General features: G+C 42.7%; 1 protein-coding gene across 2 annotated transcripts; it reads right to left on the reverse strand.

Annotated features, from left to right (window-relative positions):
* Positions 1-11,180: 11,180 nt before the first annotated feature.
* TICAM2 (TIR domain containing adaptor molecule 2) lies at positions 11,181-25,187 on the reverse strand. 2 transcript variants are annotated; one of them, XR_012159010.2, is made up of 3 exons: positions 24,926-25,187; positions 15,582-16,356; positions 11,181-14,675 (listed from the first exon to the last, which is right to left on the reverse strand). XR_012159010.2 is itself a non-coding variant. In XM_073344750.2 (2 exons), the coding sequence occupies exon 2, from the start codon at positions 16,307-16,309 to the stop codon at positions 15,644-15,646; it is 666 nt and encodes a 221-aa protein (XP_073200851.1). In that variant the 5' UTR covers positions 16,310-16,356; positions 24,926-25,186; the 3' UTR covers positions 14,712-15,643. The 2 variants fall into 2 exon arrangements, 1 of the variants encoding a protein (XP_073200851.1); XM_073344750.2 differs by lacking the exon at positions 11,181-14,675 and having other exon boundaries at positions 14,712-16,356; positions 24,926-25,186.
* Between the last annotated feature and the right edge of the window lie 118 nt (positions 25,188-25,305).

Consider the following 25,305-nt stretch of genomic DNA (forward strand, 5'->3'; position numbering starts at 1 on the left):
CGTATCAATAATAAAAATAGCAAATGAGCCTTCCACGTTGTAAAAGATCTGACAAAGGAAAGATGGACCAAAGCTAACGCAATTGATGACAAGGAAGGGAACAGTCTTACAGAAGAAAGGGACATCATCAATAGGTGGACAAACTACTACTCTGATCTATACAACCACCAGACAAATGGAGATCCTAGTGTCCTAGACAGCCCAGATTCAACAGAGGAGGAGGGTTTTCCAATACTGCGTGAAGAAGTGGAGACAGATGTCAGATCACTTAAGAACGGAAAGGCTACAGGTATTGACAACATCCTAGCCAAACTGATGAAATTTGGAGGAGAAATAGTAATAGATGTACTCACCAAGATCTGCAACAAGATCTGGCAGACCGGTGAGTGGCCCTCCACAGTCACTAATCATCACTCTGCCAAAGAAAGGCAACCTGCAATTGTGTCAAAATTACCGGACCATAAGCTTGATTAGCCATCCCAGCAAAGTGATTTGAAAGTCATATTGAACAGATTGAAGCCACAAGCGGAGAATATCATCGCTGAAGAACAGGCTGGCTTTCGTGCTAGAAGAAGTATCACAGAACAGATTTTTCAACCTCCGTGTTCTATGTGAGAAGTACTTACAACACCAGCAGGACATCTACCACATCTTTGTTGACTTCAAGAAAGCATTTGACAGAGTAAGGCATGAAGCTCTCGGGACAACCATGAAGAAGTACAGTGTTGGTCATAAGCTTATTCTTACCTTTAAACAACTGTATGCCAAGGTCAGCAGTGCAGTTCTCGTCAATGACACAATAGGAGAGTGGTTTTGCACCACTGTTGCAGTCCGGTAAGTCTGCCTTCTTTCGTTTGCACTGTTCAACATTTATTTGGAGTGCCTAGTGACTGATGCTCTAGAAGATCACATATTCACAGTCAGCATTGGGCGGGGCGAACAATCTCAAATGTTTGGTTTGCTGATGACATTGACGGCTTGGCAGGTAGCAAAGATGAACTTGCCAACCTTGTGAAATGATTGGATGAAACCTCCGCAAAATACAGCGTGGAAATCAGTGCAGAGAAAACCAACCTGATGACAAACAAACGTGACGGGATCAGCTCACATATCACTGTCAGTGGACGAGAACTGGGGGCAGTCATCACTGATGAAGGATCAAAGGCAGAAATTCTGGCAAGAACTGCGCAAACAACAGCAACCGTGGCAACGCTAAAGCCTATTTGGAGGAACAAGAATATCTCCCTGGAATCCAAACTGAAACTGCTGCATGCACGAGTCAGCTCCATTTTTCTGTATGCATGTGAGACATGGACCCTTACAGTAGAATTTGAATGGAAAATACAGGTAGTAGAGATGAGATACTTCCGTAAAATCCTGAGCATCTCCTACTTCGACCACGTCACTAATGAAGAGGTCCGCAACATCATCACCCAATGAGCTGGGTCATATGAAGACCTCCTGACGACCATGAAGAAGCGCAAGCTGAAGTGGTACGGCCATATAACAAGATCATCTGGCCTATTCAAGATCATTCTCCAAGGGACAGTATAGGTGAAGAGAAGAAGAGGTAGACAGAAGAAGACATGAATTGACAACATAAAAGAGTGGACAGGAATGGACTTCACGGACACACAGTCGTCAGGGGTGGAGACAATTGGTTGATTGCTCATCAATGATGGTGCCCCAACGACCAATGCAGTTGTGGGAGTGATGATGAACTTCCCTAAAAGGCATACACTTGTTTAGTAGCAGAAGGCTTGTGTAATACACACTGTTGGGTTGTTCAAATATACCATGTGAAACTGATGCTGCTCCATGTAAAATGGATGTTTCTGTGAAGGTACAAATAGGGCAGGTACATTGATACTCTGAAAGGGAAACTCCAGAGTGTTGAAATTGTCTAATTAATCTACATTTCTGCTTACTATTCTGATGGTCTGTAGTCAAACTGCATACGATCAGTATTTTTTTTTCAGGAGTAATTATTCAAAATCCTGGAAGGTTTATTAACATAAATTGAGATTTTCAAAGCAAGCTAGGGGATTTAGACATATATCTACCTGTAAAATTAATGGCTTCTCTAGACCAGGACTTGTCTTTTGAAAGCTGAGCCCCCACTATGATAAAATGAAAGCAATTCTCCACCTCCCCCCACCTAGTAACCCTAAACATGTGATGTAAAAGGCTTGCTCATCTTAATTTATACATTTTCGATACCTCCTGAACTACTCCTTTGCAGTCCCATTCTTTGAGAAATGCTGCCATAGATTGCTATGAAAATCTCAACTATAGTATATGTTTAGTAACTCAACGTGCAGTTTTAATGCCGCAAATTTTAATATTGAAAAAGTAATTTTTTAAAAATAAAATAGTGCCCTTATTGGAGGCAGACAGCAGCACAGGGTGATATTTTCATGTTGCTTACCATATCAAGCACAAGAGGTATTTTGCCTTAGTAAGGCAGGATTGTTTATGGTGGACTACCAAACTGTCTTGTTTGGCATATGTTGCTGCTTCTCTAAGCAGGAACCACGTAAATTGTTTGCATAGGCACTGGAACTAGGGTGCTGCTGCACTGCCTGGCTTGAGGTGTTTTTTTTTATATACCGGGTTCACGGTTGGTTCAAAGGCTTTTGGCACCCCACTATATAAATTGTTCCAGCACCCCTGGTTGTTTGACTAATTTTCTGCTATGTTTGCATCCTAGACACATCCTTTTACCTTCAAAAGATTCTCCTACTGACTGTGATATGGTCCTTGGTGAATTACAGAAGTGTAGCTGTCTGAGCAGTCTTGTACACCATGTCAGATTCCCTCTGCCTCCCACCACTTACTTCATATGCAACACCCTCCTACACCTTCTCCCCTCCTTGCTTTCCAGCACAGTGAAGGGATATACCCCATAACGTAAATATAGATATACAAAGCTCTAGGCATTAAATCTTCATGTTAAATATAAGATTTTCATAATGGGTAAAGAACCACACCCAACACCTCCTTCTTTCTAAATACAGAACAGACATTTCATTTACAATAGAATCTACCAGACTAGTTGTGATGCATGTAAATATACATACCTAACCCCCTCAGCATCGGTACAGACCCCTAAATTAGTTCCTCCGCAGAGAGTAATTACATAGCTGATTATTCAGGGAGCACAGTAAACTGGTAAAGAGCTTTAAAGGCTCTATAGGGTACATTGTGGTTGAAAGCTAGCACCCATGCAGTGTTATTCTGTTTCAGTTTAATTTTCCTGAAATAAACATCATTCGAAGAAGAAAAAAGCTGGGGGAGGAGGGTAATATCAAAGAAATGTTCCATTTAGCATAAGAACCACATAGTATGAACATAATGAGCAAAGAAAACAGAATACAACTGCTAGGCAACGATCTGGATTGAAACACTGCAGTTCCTGTAGAAGCTAATAACTGACTGAGAACATTGTGATAGTATTTCAGTCCTTGGCTTCAGATGCAGATTGCTGTAAGTGTCTTTATATTTTAGACATCTGCAGCTGTAACTGTCATTGGAAGTTTGCAAAAGCACAAGTGCTGAGTAATTTATACTAGTCATGACCTCTCAAACTGTCATACTTACTAGTGTGTCTCATATTCTTAGCGAAAAATTAAAATTCACAGCAGTTGGTTGTGTGTGTGTGTGCGTGCGCGCATCAAGGTGGGTAGTAGTATATATGGAAATGCAGTGTGTGTTCAGAGCTCACATGCAATGGGCTGTTTTGGCTCATTTCTGTTTACTGTTTAGTTTTCTGCTCATATTTCCTGTTTTGACTCATCTGGAGTAGCTAGCTGGAGGTGAGCATGTGACCAGTTAGCCCATGAACCTGTCTGGGAGTAGCTTCCTGTTAAATTATTAATAAAAGGTTGCCTGTTAATCTGTTCTGACTGTTTTCAGAGTAACAGCCGTGTTAGTCTGTATTCGCAAAAAGAAAAGGAGTACTTGTGGCACCTTAGAGACTAACCAATTTATTTGAGCATGAGCTTTCGTGAGCTACAGCTCACTTCATCGGATGCATACCGTGGAAACTGCAGCAGACTTTATATACACACAGAGAATATGAAACAATACCTCCTCCCACCCCACTGTCCTGCTGGTAATAGCTTATCTAAAGTGATCATCAGGGAATTTGTGGGGGGGGGTGGAGGGTGAGAAAACCTGGATTTGTGCTGGAAATGGCCCAACCTGATGATCACTTTAGATAAGCTATTACCTGCAGGACAGTGGGGTGGGAGGAGGTGTTGTTTCATATTCTCTGTGTGTATATAAAGTCTGCTGCAGTTTCCACGGTATGCATCCGATGAAGTAGCTCATGAAAGCTCATGCTCAAATAAATTGGTTAGTCTCTAAGGTGCCACAAGTACTCCTTTTCTTTTTGTTCTGACTGTGTGATGATTTAAACCTGTCTCTAGAGCAGCGTTTCTCAAAATGGGTGTTCTGACCCAGAAGAGGGTTGCAAGGCTATTGTGGTGGATGGGGGTGGTGGTCATGAGATGGTATGGTATTGCCACCCTTACTTTTGCACTGCTGCTCATGGTGGCACTGCCTTCAGAACTGGGTGGGCGGAGAGCTCTGAAAGCAGCACCAACACCAGCAGCTGCATAGAGGTAAGGGTAACATGGCATGGAATTTTTGAGGGGTGGGGATCATCACAGCCTGAAATATTTTCAGAGGGGGTCCCAGCAAAAAAGTTTGAGAACCCCTGCCCTAGAGAAACAGAGTAGGGGCAGATAGGATAGCTTTGTTCAGAAGCATAGCTGCATTCTGGCTTGAGAAGCATCAGCAACCCCAGTGTTTGTAGGTGTCATGTGGTCCAAATACTGATGTTCTGTTGGTCCTCTGAGGCCGAATATGCTGCTGTAGAGCAGGGAGAATGAGAGTTGGATCTTCTCACCATAGAGGAAGTTGTGCTGGCATCAGTTTGTCAAAAGCCCAACAGGCCATCTGGAATGAGTGAAGGAATATAGAGAGGACTTTCAACATCCTGTTTGTACATTCCTCTCTCTCTCTCTCTCCCAGTTTCTGTCTCGCCTATCTGGGTGCCTGAGGCAGGTTGGCCCAGTTTCTTCTCCAGCAGTAGGAATCATCAGAGATGCTGATGTCATTCTCATTCTGACTTAACTGCCTATTGAGGAGTTGTGCCTATCTTTTGTCAAAGAGAGTTGTACTCTGGGAAATCCTCCTGGATCTCTATCTTCTCTAGCATTCTTGGGTGGCAGTGGTGTCCATAAATAGCTTTTGCTAGCTACATTTGACTAAGGAGTTACAACTTTTACTTTTATTTAGGTCTTGCAGTAGTTATTTATTTAGTCAACTTCTCCCTTTATCTAGGTTACGCCCCCATTGATGTAGTACGTGAATGCCTACTCTGTGCTCTCCAAATTGGATTACTAAAATGAACTCTATATAGGGCTACTTACGGAGACCCCTCAGAAGCTTTAGTTACAGCAGATTGCAGCTGTTTGCTTGCTTTGTAGTGCTACCTGTAGGGAGCTTATTAACCCCATAGATTACATTGGCTCTCATTTTATATCTATAAATCCCTTGGGTGCTGGCTATTTAGAGATTACCTCTTTCCTTATGTATCATCCTGACAATATACATCAGATGAGGTGCTCCTACTAACAGGCTCAGAGTTGAGTTCTGAGGGACTAGTGCAGGGGCAGGCAAACTTTTTGGCCTGAGGGCCACATCAGGTTTTGGAAATTGTATGGAGGGCCGGTTAGGGGAGGCTGTTCCCCCTATCTGCCCCCCCCTTGCTTCTCGCCCCTGATGCCCTCCTCTGGGACTCCTGCCCCATCTAACCCCCCTGTTCCATGATGGCCCCCCCAGGACCTCTGCCCCATCCACCCCGCTTCCCTGACCCCTGACTGCCCCCGACTGCCCCATCCAACCTTCCCTCCTTCCTGACTGCCCCCCGGAACCCCTGCCCCCATTCAACCCCCCTGTTCCATGCCCGCTGACTGCTCCAACCTCTATCCACACCCCCGCTCCCAGACCACCACCCCAAACTCCCCTGCCCTCTATCCAATCCCCCCTGCTCCCTGGCCCCTTACCGCGCTGCCTGGAGCACCAGTAAGGGGGCAGGGGAGGTTGGATAGAAGGCAGGGGAGTTTGGGGTGGTGGTCAGGGAGCAGGGGTGTGGCTCGGGTTGGGGCAGTCAGAGGACAGCGAATGGGGGGAGGGGTGTTGAATGGGGGCGGGGTCCTGGGGGGGACAGTCAGGAAGGAGGGGGGGTTGGATGGGACAGTGGGGTCAGTCAGGAGACAGGGAAGGGGGGTGGATGGGGCAGAGGTCCTGGGGGGGCCATCATGGAACAGGGGGGTTAGATGGGGCAGGAGTCCCGGAGGAAGGCATTAGGGGCAAGAAGCAAGGGGGGGGGCAGATAGGGGGAACAGCCTCCCATAACCGGCCCTCCATACAATTTCCAAAACCCGATGTGGCCCTCTGGCCAAAAAGTTTGCCCGTCCCTGCTCTAACCTGTGTCTGAGCTTGTGAAGTCCTCAAATTGTGGTTTAAAGACTTCGAGGTGCAGAGAATCCTCCAGCAAGTGACTTGTGTCCAATGCTGCAGAGAAAGGCAAAAAACCCCCAGGGCCTCTGCTAATCTGCCCTGGAGGAAAATTCCTTCCTGACCCCAAATATGGCAATCAGCTAAACCCTGAGCATGTGGGCAAGACTCACCGGCCAGACACCCAGGAAAAAATTCTCTGTAGTAACTCAGATCCCACCGCATCTAACATCCCATCACAGGCCATTGGGCCTATTTACCATGAATAGTTAGAGATCAATTAATTGCCAAAATTAGGCTATTCCATCATATCATCCCTTCCATAAACATATCAAGCTTAGTCTTGAAGCCAATATGTCTTTTACCCCCACTGCTTCACTTGGAAGGCTGTTCCAGAACTTCACTCCTCTGATAGTTAGAAACCTTCGTCTAATTTCAAGTCTAAACTTCCTGATGGCCAGTTTATATCCATTTGTTCTTGTGTCCACATTGGTACTGAGTTTAAATAATTCCTCTCCCTCTGTGGTATTTATCCCTCTGGTGTATATTTATAGAGAGCAATCATATCTCCCCTCAGCCTTCTTTTGGTTAGGCTAAACAAGCCAAGCTCTTTGAGTCTCCTTTCATAAGACAGGTTTTCCATTCCTCGGATCATCCTAGTAGCCCTTCTCTGTACCTGTTCCAGTTTGAATTCATCCTTCTTAAACATGGGAGACCAGAACTGCACAACAGTATTCCAGATGAGGTCTCACCAGTGCCTTGTATAAGGTACTAACACCTCCTTATCTCTCCTGGAAATACCTCACCTGATGCATCCCAAGACCGCATTAGCTTTTTTCACAGCAGTATCACATTGGCGGATCATAGTCATCCTATGATCAACCAATACTCCGAGGTCCTTCTCCTCCCCTGTTACTTCCAAGTGATGCGTCCCCAGTTTATAACAAAAATTCTTGTTATTAATCCCTAAATGCATGACCTTGCACTTTTCACTATTAAATTTCATCCTATTACTATTACTCCAGTTTACAAGGTCATCCAGATCTTCCTGTATGATATCCCGGTCCTTCTCTGTATTGGCAATACCTCCCAGCTTTGGGTCATCCGCAAACTTTATTAGCACACTCCCACTTTTTGTGCCAAGGTCAGTAATTAAAAGATTAAATAAGATTGGTCCCAAAACCGATCCCTGAGGAACTCCACTAGTAACCTCCTTCCAGCCTGACAGTTAACCCTTCAGTGTGACCTGTTGTAGTCTCCCCTTTAACCAGTTCCTTATCCACCTTTCAATTTTCATATTGATTCCCATCTTTTCCAATTTAGCTAATAATTCCCCATGTGGAACTGTATCACATGCCTCACTGAAATAGAGGTAAATTAGATCCACTGCGTTTCCTTTGTCTAAAAAATCTGTTACCTTCTCAAAGAAGATCAGGTTGGTTTGACACGATCTACCTTTTGTAAAACCATGTTGTATTTTGTCCCAATTACCATTGACCTCAATGTCCGTAACTACTTTCTCCTTCAAAAATTTTTCCAAGACCTTGCATACTACAGATGTCAAACTAACAGGCCTGTAGTTACCCAGAACACTTTTTTTCCCTTTCTTAAAAATAGGAACTATGTTAGCAATTCTCCAGTCATACGGTACAACCCCTGAGTTTACAGATTCATTAAAAATTTTTGCTAATGGGCTTGAAATTTCATGTGCCAGCTCCTTTAATATTCTTGAATGAATATTCAAGATTCCTTCTGGGCCCCCCGATTTAGTCCCATTAAGCTGTTCAAGTTTGGCTTCTACCTCGGATGTGGTAATATCTACCTCCATATCCTCCTTCCCATTTGTCGTCCTACCATTATCCATAAGCTCCTCATTAAAGACTGAGGCAAAGTATTTGTTTAGATATTGAGCCATGCCTAGATTATCCTTAACCTCCACTCCATCCTCAGTGTTTAGCGGTCCCACTTCTTCTTTTTTTGTTTTCTTCCTATTTATATAGCTATAGAACCTTTTACTACTGGTTTTAATTCCCTTTACAAGGTCCAACTCTACATGGCTTTTGGCCTTTCTCACTTTATCCCTACATGTTCTGACCTCAATAAGGTAGCTTTTCTTGCTAATCCCTCCCATCTTTCACTCCTTGTAGGCCTTCTGCTTTTTCTTAATCACCTCTCTAAGGTGCTTGCTCATCCAGCTTGGTCTACAACTCCTGCCTATGAATTTTTTCCCCTTTCTTGGGATGCAGGCTTCCGATAGTTTCTGCAACTTTGACTTGACGTAATTTCAGGCCTCCTCCGCCTTTAGATCCACAAGTTTTTCAGTCCAATCCACTTCCTAAACTAATTTCCTTAATTTATTAAAGTTAGCTCTTTTGAAATCAAAAACCCTAGTCACAGATCTATTTTTGTTTATGCTTCCATTTAGTTTGAACTGAATTAGCTCATGATGGGGACAACCTTGGTTCGACCTTACAACCATTTCTTCTATGAGGTCCTCACTACTCACCAAAATCAAATCTAAAATGGCATCCCCTCTTGTTGGTTCAGCAACTACTTGGTGAAGGAATTCATCAGCTATCTTATCCAGGAAAATCTGAGCCCTATTATTATTACTAGCACTTGTCCTCCAGTCTATATCTGGGAAGTTAACATCTCCCATAATCACGCAGTTTCCATTAGTATTTACTTCATTAAAAACATTAAAGAGGGCTCTATCCATACCCAAATTAGATCCTGGCGGTCTATAGCACACCCCAACCACTATCCCAAGGGAGGCTCTAGTAGCTTTCTTCCTCAATGTGATTTTTGCCCAGACAGACTCTCTTATCCATTCCATCACTTTTAATTTCTTTACAGTCTACCTCAGCATTGATATACAATGCTACTCCACCACCTTTGCCTTTATTTCTGTCTTTCCTAAACAACACATACCCTTCAATACCTGTAGCCCAATCATGACTACTATTCCACCATGTTTCTGTTATCCCTATAATATCTGTTTTCACTTCCTGCACCAGTAGCTCTCGTTCCTCCATTTTGTTACCTAGGCTCCTCGCATTAGTGTACAAACATCTTAATTTTTGCTGTTTGGCCTCGCTCACATTCTTTACCCAATAAGGCACAGACATTCTACCACCAGTATCACCTATTAGACTGGTATGTACACTACCCTTCCTCCTTATGTCCATTTTCTTCCCTCTCAATGTAAAAATCCGGCATGGAGATTACCTGGACATCTCCCAACCATCTTCCCCAGATTCCTAGTTTAAAGCTCTCTTGATCAGTTGTGCCATCCTCCATCCTAGAAGTTCCCTCCTTACCCAGGTGAAGTCCATCCTGAGAGCAGTCCTCTGTCCATGAATGCTTCCCAGTTGTCATACATCCCAAAGCCCTCCTTATAGCACCAGTGCCTGCGCCATCTGTTGAGCATCATAATCTTGTCACACCTTTGTTGCCCTTTTCTAGGAACAGGCAGAATCCCACTGAAGATCACCTGAGCCTTGATTTCCTTAAGCGTCTTCCCCAGCCTGGCATAGTCTCCCTTGATACGTTCCAGCGAGAATCTAGCTGTATCATTTGTTCCCACATGAAGGACAATCAGTGGATTATTTCCTGTTCCCGTTAGGATCCTCTTCAGAGCTAGAGTCTGTTGATATTCAGGGAGCAATGGAAGGCTTATGTATTCAGTGATGAATGGGGGCTGAGGTGAGATAGTAACGAGGACAGTTCATGTTATGCCATTTGTTGGTTTGGTTGATAGGTATTTTCTACATGCTCCCAGAAGTTTTGTAATGGGTACATTTTTAGAAAAGAAACAACCAACTAAATAGCCTAGTCATGTTAATTATAGCCTTAGCACTTTGTTAGGCCTTTAGGAAAATTAAAATGCATCACTTATAATCTATAGTGTTGTCAGTCAAAATATATAATTATACATACAATATAATTACAGTTGGATAATATGGGTCTTTGTTGGGCTTGTCTTCATAGAGATACTACTTTCATCTCCCTGCCATAAAAATCTCTATGTACCTTTCTAATACCACACTCATCACTAGGGTATCTGAGCATCTTATGCTCAAATAAATTTGTTAGTCTCTAAGGTGCTACAAGTACTCCTTTTCTTTTTGAGAATCTTATGGCGTTAGAATGTGTCCGACCCAAAAGTGGTGCTGAACAGGAATCATGACAGAATTTCAGCTTATGACAGACAACAGAAGTTTGATTTGGCTGAAGTCAGTAACACTAACTCCCAGCCAGACATTCACTTAATTATCAGGAACAAGGTGGGTGAAGTAGTATCTTCTATTGGACCAACTTCTGTTATTGAGAGACAAGCTTTTGAGCCACACACAGCTCTTCTTCAGGTCTGGAAAAGGTACTCCAGCATCACAGCTAAATGCAAGGTGGAACAGATTGTTTAGCATAAGTAGTTAGTACATATTCTAAGGGACCATTCAAGGTAGAGTGGCCTGTTACCACCTCTGTAGTCAGAAGACATTCTCTCACCACCAGAAGGTGGTCCAGTAAAAGGTATTACTTCATTCACCTTGTCTGTCTAATATTCAGGGACTGATACGGCTACAACTACCCTGCTTCATGGAATGCTGGTACTGGCTAGACTCCACTGGTCGCTGCCTTCAGTCCCCCGAAGTATCCATGGGGCCACTGCCCAGGATGGTGTGCAGCTCCTCGTAGAAGCAGCATATCTTTAGTGCTGCACTAGAACAATGGTTGATGTCCCTTTCCTTCTGGTACGCCCACCTCAGCTCCTTGATCTTAGCATGTCCCTTCTCCTACATACCACGAGCAATCTGCCCGCAGATATCAAAGTTCCTATGGCTTGAGCAAAGCTGCAACTGCATAGCCTCCTCTCCCCACAGACCCAGCAGATCCAACAGCTCCAGTGTATTCCATGAAGGAGTGCGTCTGTTGCAGAAAGCCAGCAGGATCAGCTGTGAACATGTTGTATGAACAGTCCAGGCCGAGCAAATGGAAAGAGGAATTTCAAAATTTGTGGGCCTTTAACTGGAAAGAAGTGCATGCGGGGCAGCAGAGTTCAAGCTGCTCACCAGAGAGGTCATGATGGGCATTGTGGGACACCATCTGAAGGCCAATTAGGGTGACATAAACAAGCATAGTGTCGTACACTGTTACTGTGTCGCTCAAACTACATTGCAAAAATATCTGGGCCTCTTATCAAGGTGGTTTTATTTTGTCGGCATAGCAGGGAAGTTACGTGGTCAGATGAGCATTTCAATGTGTACACCACTGTTTTATTGATGAAAGCTGACTTTTGTCAACAAAATTGTAGTGTAGACAAGGCCTGAGTAGAACCTGGTAGGATGGCAGACTGTGATCAGCTACATGCTCCCTTTGGGCTACAAAGGAACTGCAGGATTTAGGAGTCTCCACAAATTTGGTAGAGCATGGAATGGCAGGGTATAAGTTGTCCCATGGAAGCTTGCAGACGTAGCGAGAGGGTCATTTTTATTTCGGGTCACTATCTAGTTTTCTTTTAATTCTTTTAAAAACACATGACAGTACCACATGTTGTGGGAATGTCTTCTGGTTAAACATGTAGAAAGAAGTTGGTACTAGAATTAAAATAATTTTGGGCTTTAGCAATCAAACATCAGCCAAGAACTACATATTAGGATATTTACTGTTGAATTTGGGCCTCTCTGCAGCATATTGTTCATGGTTTCTGAGAGCAGCCACAAAGCGAATGATTTTACAGATGAAAATAAATCATGGCACAGAGTAGAACAATAATGTTCTGACTTCTTTGACCTAGTGGCCAAAGGGTTACTTTCTCCACAGGGACCAACTACCTGAGTTTAAAGAAATGGGAGCTCCATTTTTAGAAACATTTGACTAAGGAACTCCAAGGCCCAGTCCAGACCTGCTTCCCCCCCTTAACTTTCTTCAGCTTCTTTTTCCCCCTGCTTTCATACTTTCCTTCCTTCCTTGTGTGTGTTTCCACCCATAAGTTGCAAAGCATTTAATTATTTGATTTCACAGTTAATATTAAGGTTGTTGCATATACATATTAATGGTATGTTGTACATTACAGATGGTAACTTTAATTTTAGAAAAGAAACCCCCCCCAAAATTATTTTTCTATTGTGATTTTGCTATTGAAAAGTAACAAATTTTAAAAAATTAATAAAAACCAGACAGTAATTAAATCAAATGGATCAACGTACACAAAAGAGCTCTACTAACCTTCAGAATTAAAATCTTCCTCCCTTGATCCACCCACCCCTTTAAGGAAAGTAGATAGGACTTGTACCCTGCACTGTACTGTAAGGCAACAGAACAAGGTTCTGTTCATGCTGATCAGTTTTGTTTTATAATCCTAAATCCAGTCTTTACATACTCTCCTCTTAGCTGTCTATCTGATGCTGCCAGCTGCTCTAGTAGTTGCTGAGCAATTGTAGTCAACATTGTCTGCGTTGGACACTGTACTAGGTCACTAAGGAATTTCAGGGGTTCTTCAGTGGCTAGGAAAATCCCAAGGGGACTGGAGCAAGACTTGTTCTGGAGACCTTACCAGACCTTAGAGAGGCCTGACTGACAACATTTCAACCTTAGACAATAGTATTTATTCATTTCTGAATGTTTGGCAAAGCTGAGTATCAGCCTCCATACAGATTTAGTACCTGGTCAGTCAGCAGGGGGTCTCCCAGGAGGTGTTTGTTTTGGTACACAATATAAATGAGAAGAGATTCATAGCCAATAAGAAGTTTCACTCTGTTGTCAGAGTCCTTGACATCATAAATATCACAATGAATAAATAGGCCCTGATCCTCAGCTGTACTAGGGGCACCTTGTGTAACTCCATTGGTGCAAAGCAGCCCGAAGCTAGTGTGCTACAAAACCACTGTAGCAGCTCCTACATCACAGCCTACTAGTTGGTTGGTGTAGGGTGCATGGCCAGAGCTTCCCATTGTCTTGGTGATTCCTAGCTGCCATAACAGCCCCTGAAGGCTATTGTATTGGCTGTATTTTAGAGCAAACCGAAGGCTGCTTTAATATAGGTGCACTTGGTCTGTCTGTGGCAAAGGCCTAGGATCGGGGAAGTGTAAAACTAGCTAATGGGGCCACCAGAACTACAGGTGGTGTAGGGGCAGAGGGCCCTATGGGGATCTGATGGGTTTAGAGTGGATATACCTCCTCCTCCCCATGGGGGCAAATCCCCTTCGCAGCAAGATGATGTTGCAAGGGAATTACGTGAGGGAATGCATATGGAGATTTCCTCCCCAATTTCACTTCTCTTTGGTTTTACCACGATAGGCTGATGTGGCCTGATTGTGCATAGCATTTATATATATTATGTTCAAAGCACTGTACAGACATAACTAATTCCATAACACCTTTGTCAGGAAAGTGTGAAAGTATTATTCTCATTTTAGAGAGAAGGAAATTGAGGCAGCAGGAGAAATTGCTTCTCTGAGGTCACGCAGCAAGTCAGGATTAGAATACAGGATCTCCTAATGTCCAACTGCTATTGAACAGATATTGTGCCAAGGATCAAATCCTACTGTCTTTTCTCCTCAGCAAGGGATAACTGGTTTTGATCAGAAGTTCATGGTTACCACTTGCATAGAACAAGTGATTTCAGAGAATGAAACACTGACACAGAAATGGGTATTAAAAAATATTAAAATACCCAAATGTTATGCTTCCCTTTTCATTAGAAACAGCAAAGACTTTACTACTGGATTAATACTTCCTTCGCTCCCCATCAATATTACACAAGTGCACTTAAATCTGACTTAAACAATTGAATCATAGGCGTTAATCCTATCATGTACAGGAAAAACACATACTAGTGTAGATCCATTTTAATAAATCTGGGGAAATATGCCTAAGAACTGGGATACTGAAAGTGTTTTAAACTTAAATAACTCAAAATTATTTAACTTCTAAAATTACTCCCTTCCTTCTTTTCCAACATGAATGCATGACTCTTATCTTTAAGAGAGACCAGGTGGGTGAGGTAATATCTTTTCGCTAACTTCTGTTGATGAAAGAGACAAGCTTTTGAGCTACAGAGAGCTCTTCTTCAGGTACATCTTCTCTCTAAGATCTTCACAGTTTCCCAAGTTCCATCTCTCTATGCATCACTTTGTCAGTTTTTTCTTTAAGATTTGAACAAAAAACAAGTTTAGTCAAAAGAAATTGAGAGTGTTTGTTTATTTTAATTTGTAAAATGCACCTACCCATTTGGTCAAGATGCATAATTAGAAAATATATGCTTTTTAACAATTGCAAACATGACAAAAGTAGTGCACACATATTTTGAGATTCTTATTTCTTAAAATAGCAGCATATATTTTGTAGGGCGCCGAATATATTTCCCTGGTTTTGTAACACTTGTAAGTATTTTTAATATATTTATATTTCTGATCTAAAGATTGTTATTAATAGAATAGCTTCCTTACAGGATGTCATCCTGTGCCGCTTTTGTTGGCTCTCAGTAGCAGCCACTGTTAGTACTACCCTATTTATTATTTGTTTCCAGTAGCAGCTACAACATGTGAGGAGCTGTACAAACTTAAAGGAAGACACGGTATCTGCCCAGTAGAGCGTACAATATAAAGAGAAGCCAAATAGATACGGGTAGGGGAAGTGGCATATCACAAATAAGAGGGTCAAGGTGATGATTGGCCACATCTTGATAATACTGCTGAAAACATACAGATGTTAAGTAATAAAAACAATGACAGGTTTCAGAGTAGCAGCCGTGTTAGTCTGTATTTGCAAAAAGAAAAGTAGTACTTGTGGCACCTTAGAGACTAACCAATTTATTTGAGCATAAGCTTTCGTGAGCTACAGCTCACTTCATCGGATGCATAAATTTGAGCTTATGCTCAAATAAATTGGTTAGTCTCTAAGGTGCCACAAGTACTCCTTTGCTTTTTGCGAATAAAAACAATGTCTTTATGGGAAACTCTTTCCACCATCTTTTCTGTGGGTTAGTTTCTCAAAAGAAGGTGTTTCTCTCGTACTTGAGATGAGTAAGTAAAATGAGTAAACTAATTTACCTCCTTCAATTTAATTGTCGATTTAACTGTCTTTATGCATGTCTTTCATCATTCCAATAGCTCTAGTGTGTCTCATTTATTCTTTCTTTCTTCCACATTGCTTGCTGTTGCCTATATTTAGACTCCTGGAAAATCTTCTCCACTTGTTTAGCAAAGCCAGGACTATCTTCTTCCAGTGCATTAATGGCTTGCAGGACACAAGGAGTCTTCTCTCTTGGAAGTGGATTATTCAGTGGCCTCAGTGGTATGACAGAGTTATATTTATGCTGTTTGTTAAGAGCGTTCATCAGGGAGGCATAAGACTGGAACTCACACCAAGCCTCACTCAAGAAATGTTCTGTCAACAGAATAATAGTCCATGCTGACCTATTCACAGCATCATTTAAGTTTTGTAAGAAATGTCTACCACTAGGCATTTCAGCAAAGATTATTCCAGGTTTAATACAAAAATTATTTTGTAGCAGATGCCGGAGTCGGCTGGCTTCATCTGCATCATTCTGAGCATGCAGAATCACAAACTTGTAAAACACATCCTCAGGATCCTCATCACTGCTGAGAATTTCTGGAACACTTGTAGCGATCCCTTCTATGTCAAGAGACAGGCCACACAATTCATGATTTTGCTTGAAGTCTCTCTCGCCTGCACTCACATTGGTATCCTTTTCTGTGTTATTTGGTAGAGGGGGAGGATTTCTTTTGGACTTAGTGTTGCCCATTATGATAAACATACAAGTCAGAAGATGTGTTCACGTGGTTAACATCTACTCATTTCACTCTAAAAAACAAAAAGTAAAAAGCTGTTGAATCTTATGACAACCTAAAAAAGGCATTCATAGCAATCTAGAAATAACCTGAACTGTCTGAATTGGGCTATTATACATCTTAATGAAAGATAGCAAAAATGCTGAAAGGGACCTGATGGCAAAAGTGGACAATAAATTATATGAGCGAGCAATACGATATTTCAGCAAAGAAAAAAGTGTTGTTAGACTACAGCAGCAGCATGTCATGGAACAGAGAGTTAACTGTCCAACTATATAGATCTCTGGTAAGATTACACCTTGAATACTGTGTTCACCTTAAAGATGTTCACCAAAAAAGATGTCAGCAAATTGGAGTAAATTCATAGAAGAGCAAGAGCCCATGTATTATACAGTATGTTAGATCTAAATTATGCAACAAGGCTCCCTCCATAAATGCACTGAATTCTGCAGAAAACCAGGAATTATATGTGACAATGGTTAGTTGATTATAAAGCCATTTGATAACCTTCAATTTTATTGAAATTCCAAAAATATTCCCACAAAGTTCTATTTCTGTAGATTCATACAACACAAATGGAGATTTAGAGTCTGGTTCCCTTCCCACAGAAGTCAGTGAAAAGCTTCCAATAGACTTCTATGGAAATTGGATTAGACCCACATAGCCACATACTTATATTATACATATGGCCTTATAGAAGAGCTATAAAAATGTTTAAAGAACTAGAAATGACCGAGGAGGAAAGATGCAAGTATGCATAGACTGGTGAAACAATAATTGAAGGAGACATCGTAACACAATTTATAAACATATGACGATAAATGTAAAAAACAAGGAGGGATTGGAATTGTTTTTAGAATGGGTAAAAATGGTATGATGCCCAGTGATTAAATGAAATTAAGAAAAGAACAATTTAGGCTGGATATCAGAAAAAAAACCCTTCTGGTTGTGAAAACTATTAAGTTATGAAATAGTCTCTGCAAGGAAGTGGTGGTAGACTCTTTGCTAGTCTCACTTTGAAACTGAATTAGACAAAGCACTATAAATTGTTTGGGCTCCATCCTGTATTGGCTAGCATTTTACTATTTAATGTAATAGATCTTCCCCATCTCTAACCTATGTGAAATGGCACAATGAAAGCAAAGGGAAACTGGTAACCTTTTTGTACTTTTAAAAAAGATTAAGTTTTCATCATTGACGCAAGTGAATAAATAATTAAAAAAAAACAGATAATATTATGCAGAATATTTTTAGTTAAAGTGCTGTACAAAGGGTTAGCTATTCATTTGGAACATGCCAAGGAATGTGATTCAGTTTTTGTGTGCTCCAGTAAAGGGGCATCCATATTTCTTGAGTGACATATAAGTCATGATGTTCTACTAACGATAGAGCGACTGCTTTGACAGAGCCCTAGCAGAATGACACTGAAGGGGATCAAGAAATCTATACATACACTGAAGAAAACAGATGAACGATTTTGTAATTCCTCATGAAATGATGACCTGAGCTAACAAACCAAATCATTGTAGTGGGATTTTAGCATCTGTTTTTTTTCACATGCAGTTCTTTCCCAAAAGAGAACGTTGCTAACTTTCTATTTTAGTGCATCACTCCAAGATGATTTGTGTTTCCCATTAAAACCACTGACCCATGATAGCAGCATACTTTTAACTAAAACTTGGTCTGCTTTATCATGTAACCAGAATTCAATCAGCTATTAAAAATGTCACAGCCATAAGCTATAAACTTGCTTCTACTTTAAAGTGATTATTATCTGTTAATAATATAGCACTAATGAAAATTAAGGAGTATATGGCAATTATTGAATTGTTTTGTAACACTTCTCTTTACATATAGATTAGTGTCTAAAAACCTTGATACCTTTTCTGGGATTTTAATAAAATTAAATTCATCCAAGGTGGACTACTGGTTTGTATATCTATTGATTAAAATGCTTTCCTATTTATTTTCACAAGTCGTATTGACAACAGCATCATAAAGCACACACATTTCTGCAATAATACAACACTATCTTGTATTAAATAGATGAGCTATATTGTCATCTTATGTTTGCTTTTTAGAAAGTAATATTGTGAAATGGATCATTTCACCAAGGACCATATTGCTCCAATCCTATAAACATTTACCATGTGAATAGCCTCACTGATTTCAAATTAATTAAAAATATTCTTAAAAAAACTGACATTTCAAAGGATATTTATTCCTGTTTATTAATATGCCCTAGAAGCTTTAACCTAGCTTTGGTGCCGTAACAATTTATTTGTCCTCCACAGCACACATAGAGACTTGTTAACGTTGCTCAGTGCTGAGAAAGAAATTGTTTTTGAAAAGTTGCATGAAAATTGCACAAATTTTGCAAACAGATACAGTATAAGAAAAAATGTTAAACCAATATTTTGGCTGATCCACCATGCAAATACCTAAATGAAAAGCAGTTTGCTCTTGCATTGCCCGTACCTGCTGTATTTTTTTTTTAAAGTGCTGAAATTCAGTTTTTTTTCTTTGCAATATTGGAACAGATTTTATTTTAGTTGGAACAGCGCCACCTTGTGACACATACTTACAACATAGCATCAGCATGTACATCATTCTTTATATTAAATGTATGTCAACATGTTTTACAGAATTAATACTTGGCCAAAATGATCCATTCCATTTCAATAAGCAGAAGAGTCTGAGATCCAGCAGATCCTCACCTAAGACATATGGGCCTGATTCTGTTTTAATACTGTTTTTACAGTGGTATAATTCCACTGACCTCAGTGGAGTTTCTCTTGATTTACACTGGTATTAGCAGAATCAGGTCCAGATGATGTGAGGCTACAGCTCTGGGTATTTTCTTCTTCCCTTGGACCAGAAGGAAACTACTGTCCTGGAGTTCTGGACAGGGCAGTGCTCCACAGAGCAGGAGTGGGAAGAGGTAGGGCTGAGACTCAGCCAGCAGTATCCCTTGAGGAGAGGATGATTTTGTCCAGATTCTTATAACATGAAGGGTCAGATTATTACTAGTCACTCTTTGGCAAATATGTATTTTTGTTGGCAGAGCCCAATAACGAGTGTTTCTTCACAGGGAGAATGTATCTATGTAATTTCTTATTCTCTCAAATGATTTTTTTTAATAAAATTAAAACTTTAAGTAAGAACACAGTGCCAATTTGGCCCCAATTTCTGTATTTTATCTTTTTAACTACAGAATGGAGAAGCATTTGGGGAAGGTTTACACAATGCTGTCATACTTTTTTCAGTAACAGGAAGGGGAAAAAAAGCAAGTTACATATTACAAAATATATCTAGGCTCAGAAGGATTTGTGCATATCTTCTCTGAATTTCACCAGATATCAATATTTAGTTTTTAATGCTGATTAATAATTTGTTAATTATTTTAATAGAATAAAAGAGTCATTCCACTCTCACCGCAACTCACACACACTGGGTTGAGTGTCCAGAACAAACCCCCTTTCAGGGTTTCCTTTAGTTTCAATAAAAATGAACTATAGCCAGGCTTGACAGAATATTTTTTTCATAATGTCAATGGATAATATCAATGTTTATTTGTAAGCATTTTAAAATATTTAACTTTTCACAGTTGCAAGAAATTACAGGGATCAGATATTTATTTAATGACAGCAGACATTGAGATTCAAATAGTTAAAGCTTTATAAACTGCTATAACACAAACTGTCAGCATCATGTCCAGTTATACAAAGTAAATCATACATACCCATTTTTACTTTATACCTGTTTGAATTCATTCACTAATCTATTTGTAACAACCCTAATTTAAAAGTCTAAATCACTGGATATTTTAATCTAATAAAGTTCTCATGCAGTATTTTCCTTATTTTGCCTATCTGTAAATTTCAGTTATCAATGGAAATGTATTTTCATCCATTTGAGAGCCTATGATGAAACCAATGTTTACTGACATTTACCAACAAAAATCTAATCCTTCCAAGCCTTACTATACTCTGAGCTCCCCCTTGAGAAAGCGGTTTCTAGGTGTTTTCTCCCCAAGAATTCCCCTCTCACTTCCAAGTCCCTCCTTTCCCAGAGCAGAAGTTTTTAATGCTGTAGACTTGAACTAAGGAGACTATGCCCTAGCTCAGGGGCGGGCAAACTTTTCGGCTTGAGGGCCACATTGGGTTTCTGAAATTGTATGGAGGGACGGTTCGGGGAGGCTGTGCCTCCCCAAACAGCCAGGTGTGGCCCGGCCCCCTATCCGACCCTGCCCCGCTTCTTGCCCCCTGATGGCCCCCCGGGACTCCTGCCCGATCCAACCCCCCCTGTTCCCTGACCACCCCTGGACCTGGACCTCCCACCACCCCATCCAACCCCTCCTCTCAATCCTGACTGCCCCCCACCCCTGGAATCCATGCCCCACCCAACCACCCCTTCTCCCTGTCCCCTACTGCCCCCGGAACTCCTGCCCCTGATTGCCCCCCGCTGCCCCATCCAACCCCCCCTCCTTCCTGACTTGCCCCCCCGGGACCTCTGCCCCCATTCAACCCCCCTGTTCCACGCCCTCTGACTGCTCCAACCTCTATCCACACCCCCGCTCCCAGACCATCCCCCCAAACTCCCCTGCCCTCTACCCAACCCCCCATGCCCCCTTACCGCGCTGCCTGGAGCACCGGTGGCTGGCAGCGCTACAGCTGCGCTGACCAGAGCACGTGGATAGGCAGCCGCGCTGCCCGGCTGGAGCCAGCCACGCACCGTGCAGCACAGAGCACTGGGTCAGGCTGGGCTCTGCAGCTGTGGTGCCCCAGGAGCTTGCAGCCCCACTGCCCAGAGCATTGTGCCAGCAGCACAGTGAGTTGAGGCTGCAGGGGAGGGGGAACTACAGAGGAGGGGTCAGGGGTGAGCCTCCCAGGCCAGGAGCTCAGGGGCCGGGTAGGAGGGTCCCGCAGGCCGGACGTGGCCCACCTCTGCCCTAGCTTCTAGTTTGATTCTACAGAATGGTGCTACCTCTGCTTTCATGTATCTTACATTCCTCAGAGTAAACTTGAAAAATCACACTTTGATCTGAAAATTTGTACCTACTATTGTTACAAGTAACACCAAAAAGAGCTATAACTGATATTTTTTTTCTCCCAAAAATCTATTTAAGTTAAATTTCAAAAGACTGTCAAATGCTCCAAGTAATCCATGGGAATACATGAACCTGGGAAGGGTGACATGATCCTTTGTGCCCCCACCACCAGTCACCTTTCCTGACTGTCAAATTTATACCCACGGATGTGGATATCCACAGATAGAAATCTGTATCTGCTGAACCGCAGGGCTCGCCCGGGAACTGCATCAGCAAAAGGAACAGAACGTGGGGCTGCCCGGTGGCCCCATGCCGGCAGCTCCTCCGGCTCCTCCACCACCCCCAACCCTGCCCACAGGCCTTCCACACAGCTATATCTCCTGTCTGGGGTCTGTACAGCCCTACTGGAACGGACAGGGCTGGGGTCGGAATAGAGGTGCCGGAGGAGCTGCCTGGGTGGCCCCACATTCTGCTCCTTTCGGCGGTGTAGTTCCCGGGAGAGCCCTGTGGTGTTCAGCGGATACAGAATATGTCTTTCCAGTATGGTGTGCCAGCAATAAATGATCGTACCGGCTTATTTGCACCACTGCTTATGCCCACCTAGACTCTTGTTTAATCTCAAGTGTAAATAAATGATGGGGATGGGGGACTTCAGCTACCCAGACATCTGTTGGGAAAATAACACAGCAGAGCCCAGATTATCCAACAAGTTCTTGGAATGTATTGGAGACAATTTTTTATTTCAGAAGGTGAAGAAAGCTACAAGGGGAGAGGCTGTTCTAGATTTGATTTGGACAAATACGGAGGAACTGGTTGAGAATTTGAAAGTAGAAGGCAGCTTGGGGAAAAGTGATCATGAAATGATAAAGTTTATGATTCTAAGAAATGGTAGGAGGGAGAACAGCAAAATAAAAATAATGGGATTTCAAGAAGGCAGCCTTTAGCAAACTCAGGAAGTTGGTAGGTAAGATCCGATGGGAAGCAAGTCTAAGGAGAAAAACAACTGAAGACAGTTGGCAGTTTTTCAAAGAGACATTATTAAGGGTGCAAGAGCAAACTATAGCACTGCATAGAAAAGATAGGAAAAGACCACTCTGGCTTAACCAGGTGCTTGTCAATGATCTTTAAAAAAAAAGTCCTACAAAAAGTGGAAACTAGGTAAAATTACAAAGGATGAATATAAACAAATAACACAAGTATGTAGGAACAAAATTAGAAAGGCCAAGGCACAAAATTAGATCAAACTAGCTAGAGCAGTGGTTCCCCAACTTGTTCCGCTGCTTGTGCGGGGAAAGCCCCTGGCGGGCCGGGCCGGTTTGTTTACCTGCCGCATCCGCAGGTTCGGCCGATCGCGGCTCCCAGTGGCCGCAGTTCGCTGCTCCAGGCCAATGGGAGCTGCTGGAAGCGGCGCGGACCTATGAAGCGAGCTGTAGCTCACAAAAGCTTATGCTCAAATAAATTGGTTAGTCTCTAAGGTGCCACAAGTACTCCTTGTCTTTTTAATGAGTTCTTTGTTTCGGTTTTCACCAAGAAGGTTGGTGGTGATTGGATGTCTAATATAGTGAATGCCAGTGAAAGAGAGGTAGGATCAGAAGAAGCTAAAATAGGGAAAGAACAAGTTAAAAATTACTTCGACAAGTTAGATGTCTTCAAGTCACCAGAGCCTGATGAAATACATCCTAGAATACTCACGGAGCTGACTGAGGAGATATCTGAGCCTTTAGCTATTATCTTTGAAAAGTCATGGAAGACGGGGGAAAAGAAGAGGAGTCCAGTGGCATCTTAAAGACTAACAGATTTATTTGGGCATAAGGTTTCGTGGGTAAAAAGCCCACTTCTTAGATTTCAGAAGACTAGAAAAGGACAATTATAGTGCCAATGTACAAAAAGGAAAATAAGGATAACCCGGGGAATTACGGACCATTCAGCTTAACTTGTGTACCCGGAAAGATAATGGAGCAAATAATTAAGCAATCAATTTGCAAACATCTAGAAGAAAATAAGGTGATAAGTAACAGGCAGCATGGATTTGTCAACAACAAATCTGTCAAACCAACCTGATAGCGTTCTTTGACAGGGTAACAAGCCTTGTTGATGGGGAGGAAGTGGACGACATGGTATATCTTCTTATATATAAATATAAACTGTGTCACACAACCTTCTTAAAAACAAACTAGGGAAATGCAACCTAGATGGAGCTACTATAAGGTGGGTGCAAAACTGGTTGGAAAACCATTCCCAGAGAGTAATTATCAATGGTTCACAGTCATGCTGGAAGGGCATAATGAATGTGCTCCCCCAGAGATCAGTCTGGATAAGTTTCTGTTCAATATCTTCATCAATGATTTAGATAATGGCATAAAGAGTACACTTATAAAGTTTGCAGACGAAACCAAGCTGGGACGGGTTAGAAGTGCTTTGGAGGATAGGGTTAAAATTCAAAATGATCTAGATAAACTGGAGAAATGGTCTGAAGTAAATAGAATGAAATTCAATAAGGACAAATGCAAAGTAATCCATTTATGAAGGAACAATCAGTTGCATACATACAAAATAGGATACGACTTCCTAGGAAAGAGTACTGTGGAAAGGGATCTGGAGGTCATAGTGGATCACAAGCTAAATATGAGTCAACAGTGTGACACTGCTGCAAAAAAAGGAAACATCATTCTCGCATGTATTCACAGGAGTGTCATAAACAAGATACGAAAAGTAATTAATCTGACGTAATTAATCTGCTGTACTCCGTGCTGATTAGGCCTCAACTGAAATATTGTGTCCAGTTCTGGGTGCCACATTTCAGGAAAGATGTGGAGAAACAGGAGGAAGTCCAGAGAAGAGCAACAAAAATGATTAAAGGGCTAGAAAACATACCCTATGAAGGAAGACTGAAACATGATAACCGTTCTCAAGTACATAAAAGGTTGTTACAAAGAAGAGTGAGAAGAATTGTTCTTCTTAACCTCTGAGGATAGCAAAGAAGCAATGGGCTTAAATTGCAGCAAGGGACGTTTAGGTTGGACAACAGGAAAAACTTCCTGTCAGGGTGGTTAAGCCCTGGAATAAATTGCCTAGGGAAGAGAATCTCCATCAGCGGAGATTTTTAAGAGCGAGTTGGACAAACACGTGTCAGGAGGAAAGGTCGCGATAATACTTTATCCTGCCAGGAGCGCAGGGGTCACTTGCTACACCAGGTAGCAGTTTCTTACAATAGCCGTTTCTTACACTCCACCACATGCCGGTAACTGCAACCACTGGCACATTCCTACAGGGAGCAGTTTAAGACACGACACCGGCTGGTGTCTGAGCGCAGGGAGCGGGGTGGGGCAGCGAGGCAGCCGCAGGGCAGGCGGTGCGGGACGCGCGCGCAGGGGAGGAGCGGCGGGGCCGCGCGCTGCGCAGGGTCTGGCCGGGGCGTCGCGTGGGCCTGTAGCTCAGGGGAAGCGGCTGGGGCCCAGGCTTTCGGCGGGTCTCCCCCCAGGAAGGGAAGCGCCGCGGGTGGAGTCTGGGGCGCCCCGCCGGAGTCACTTACCGGGCAGAGGGGCCGGGGCCGCTGGTCCTTTCCCCCAGGCGGAAGCGGTGACACTGGCTGGCGAGGGGCCAGGGCGGGGCCCGGCCACAGCGCGTGTGACCGGCAGGACCCCGCCCCCTCACGCCGAGCGCCGCCGGGAGCGCCCGGCGCGGCCTGCCTCCTCCGGGGAGCCGACTCGCCGCGCCTGCCTCGGGGCCCGCGCTGGGCTGGCTGAGCCAGGGCGGGCACCATGGGAGCCAGGCCCCCGCCTCCCTTTTCTGTTCTTCCTAAACGGTGAATTGGAAAGCGGCTGGAACATAGGTGCGCACAAGGGCATCCTCGGGTCACGTGAAAGATTAAAATGTCCCGTCCCGTCCCCCAGTTTGGAAAAGCGACGAACC

Source organism: Lepidochelys kempii, chromosome 5 (genome assembly GCF_965140285.1).
Source record: "Lepidochelys kempii isolate rLepKem1 chromosome 5, rLepKem1.hap1, whole genome shotgun sequence".
In the NCBI taxonomy this organism is placed as follows: domain Eukaryota; kingdom Metazoa; phylum Chordata; order Testudines; family Cheloniidae; genus Lepidochelys; species Lepidochelys kempii.

Bases quoted from the DNA above. Each gene is read 5' to 3' on its own strand.
- TICAM2 (XM_073344750.2), bottom strand. From the start codon at position 16,309: ATGTTTATCATAATGGGCAACACTAAGTCCAAAAGAAATCCTCCCCCT.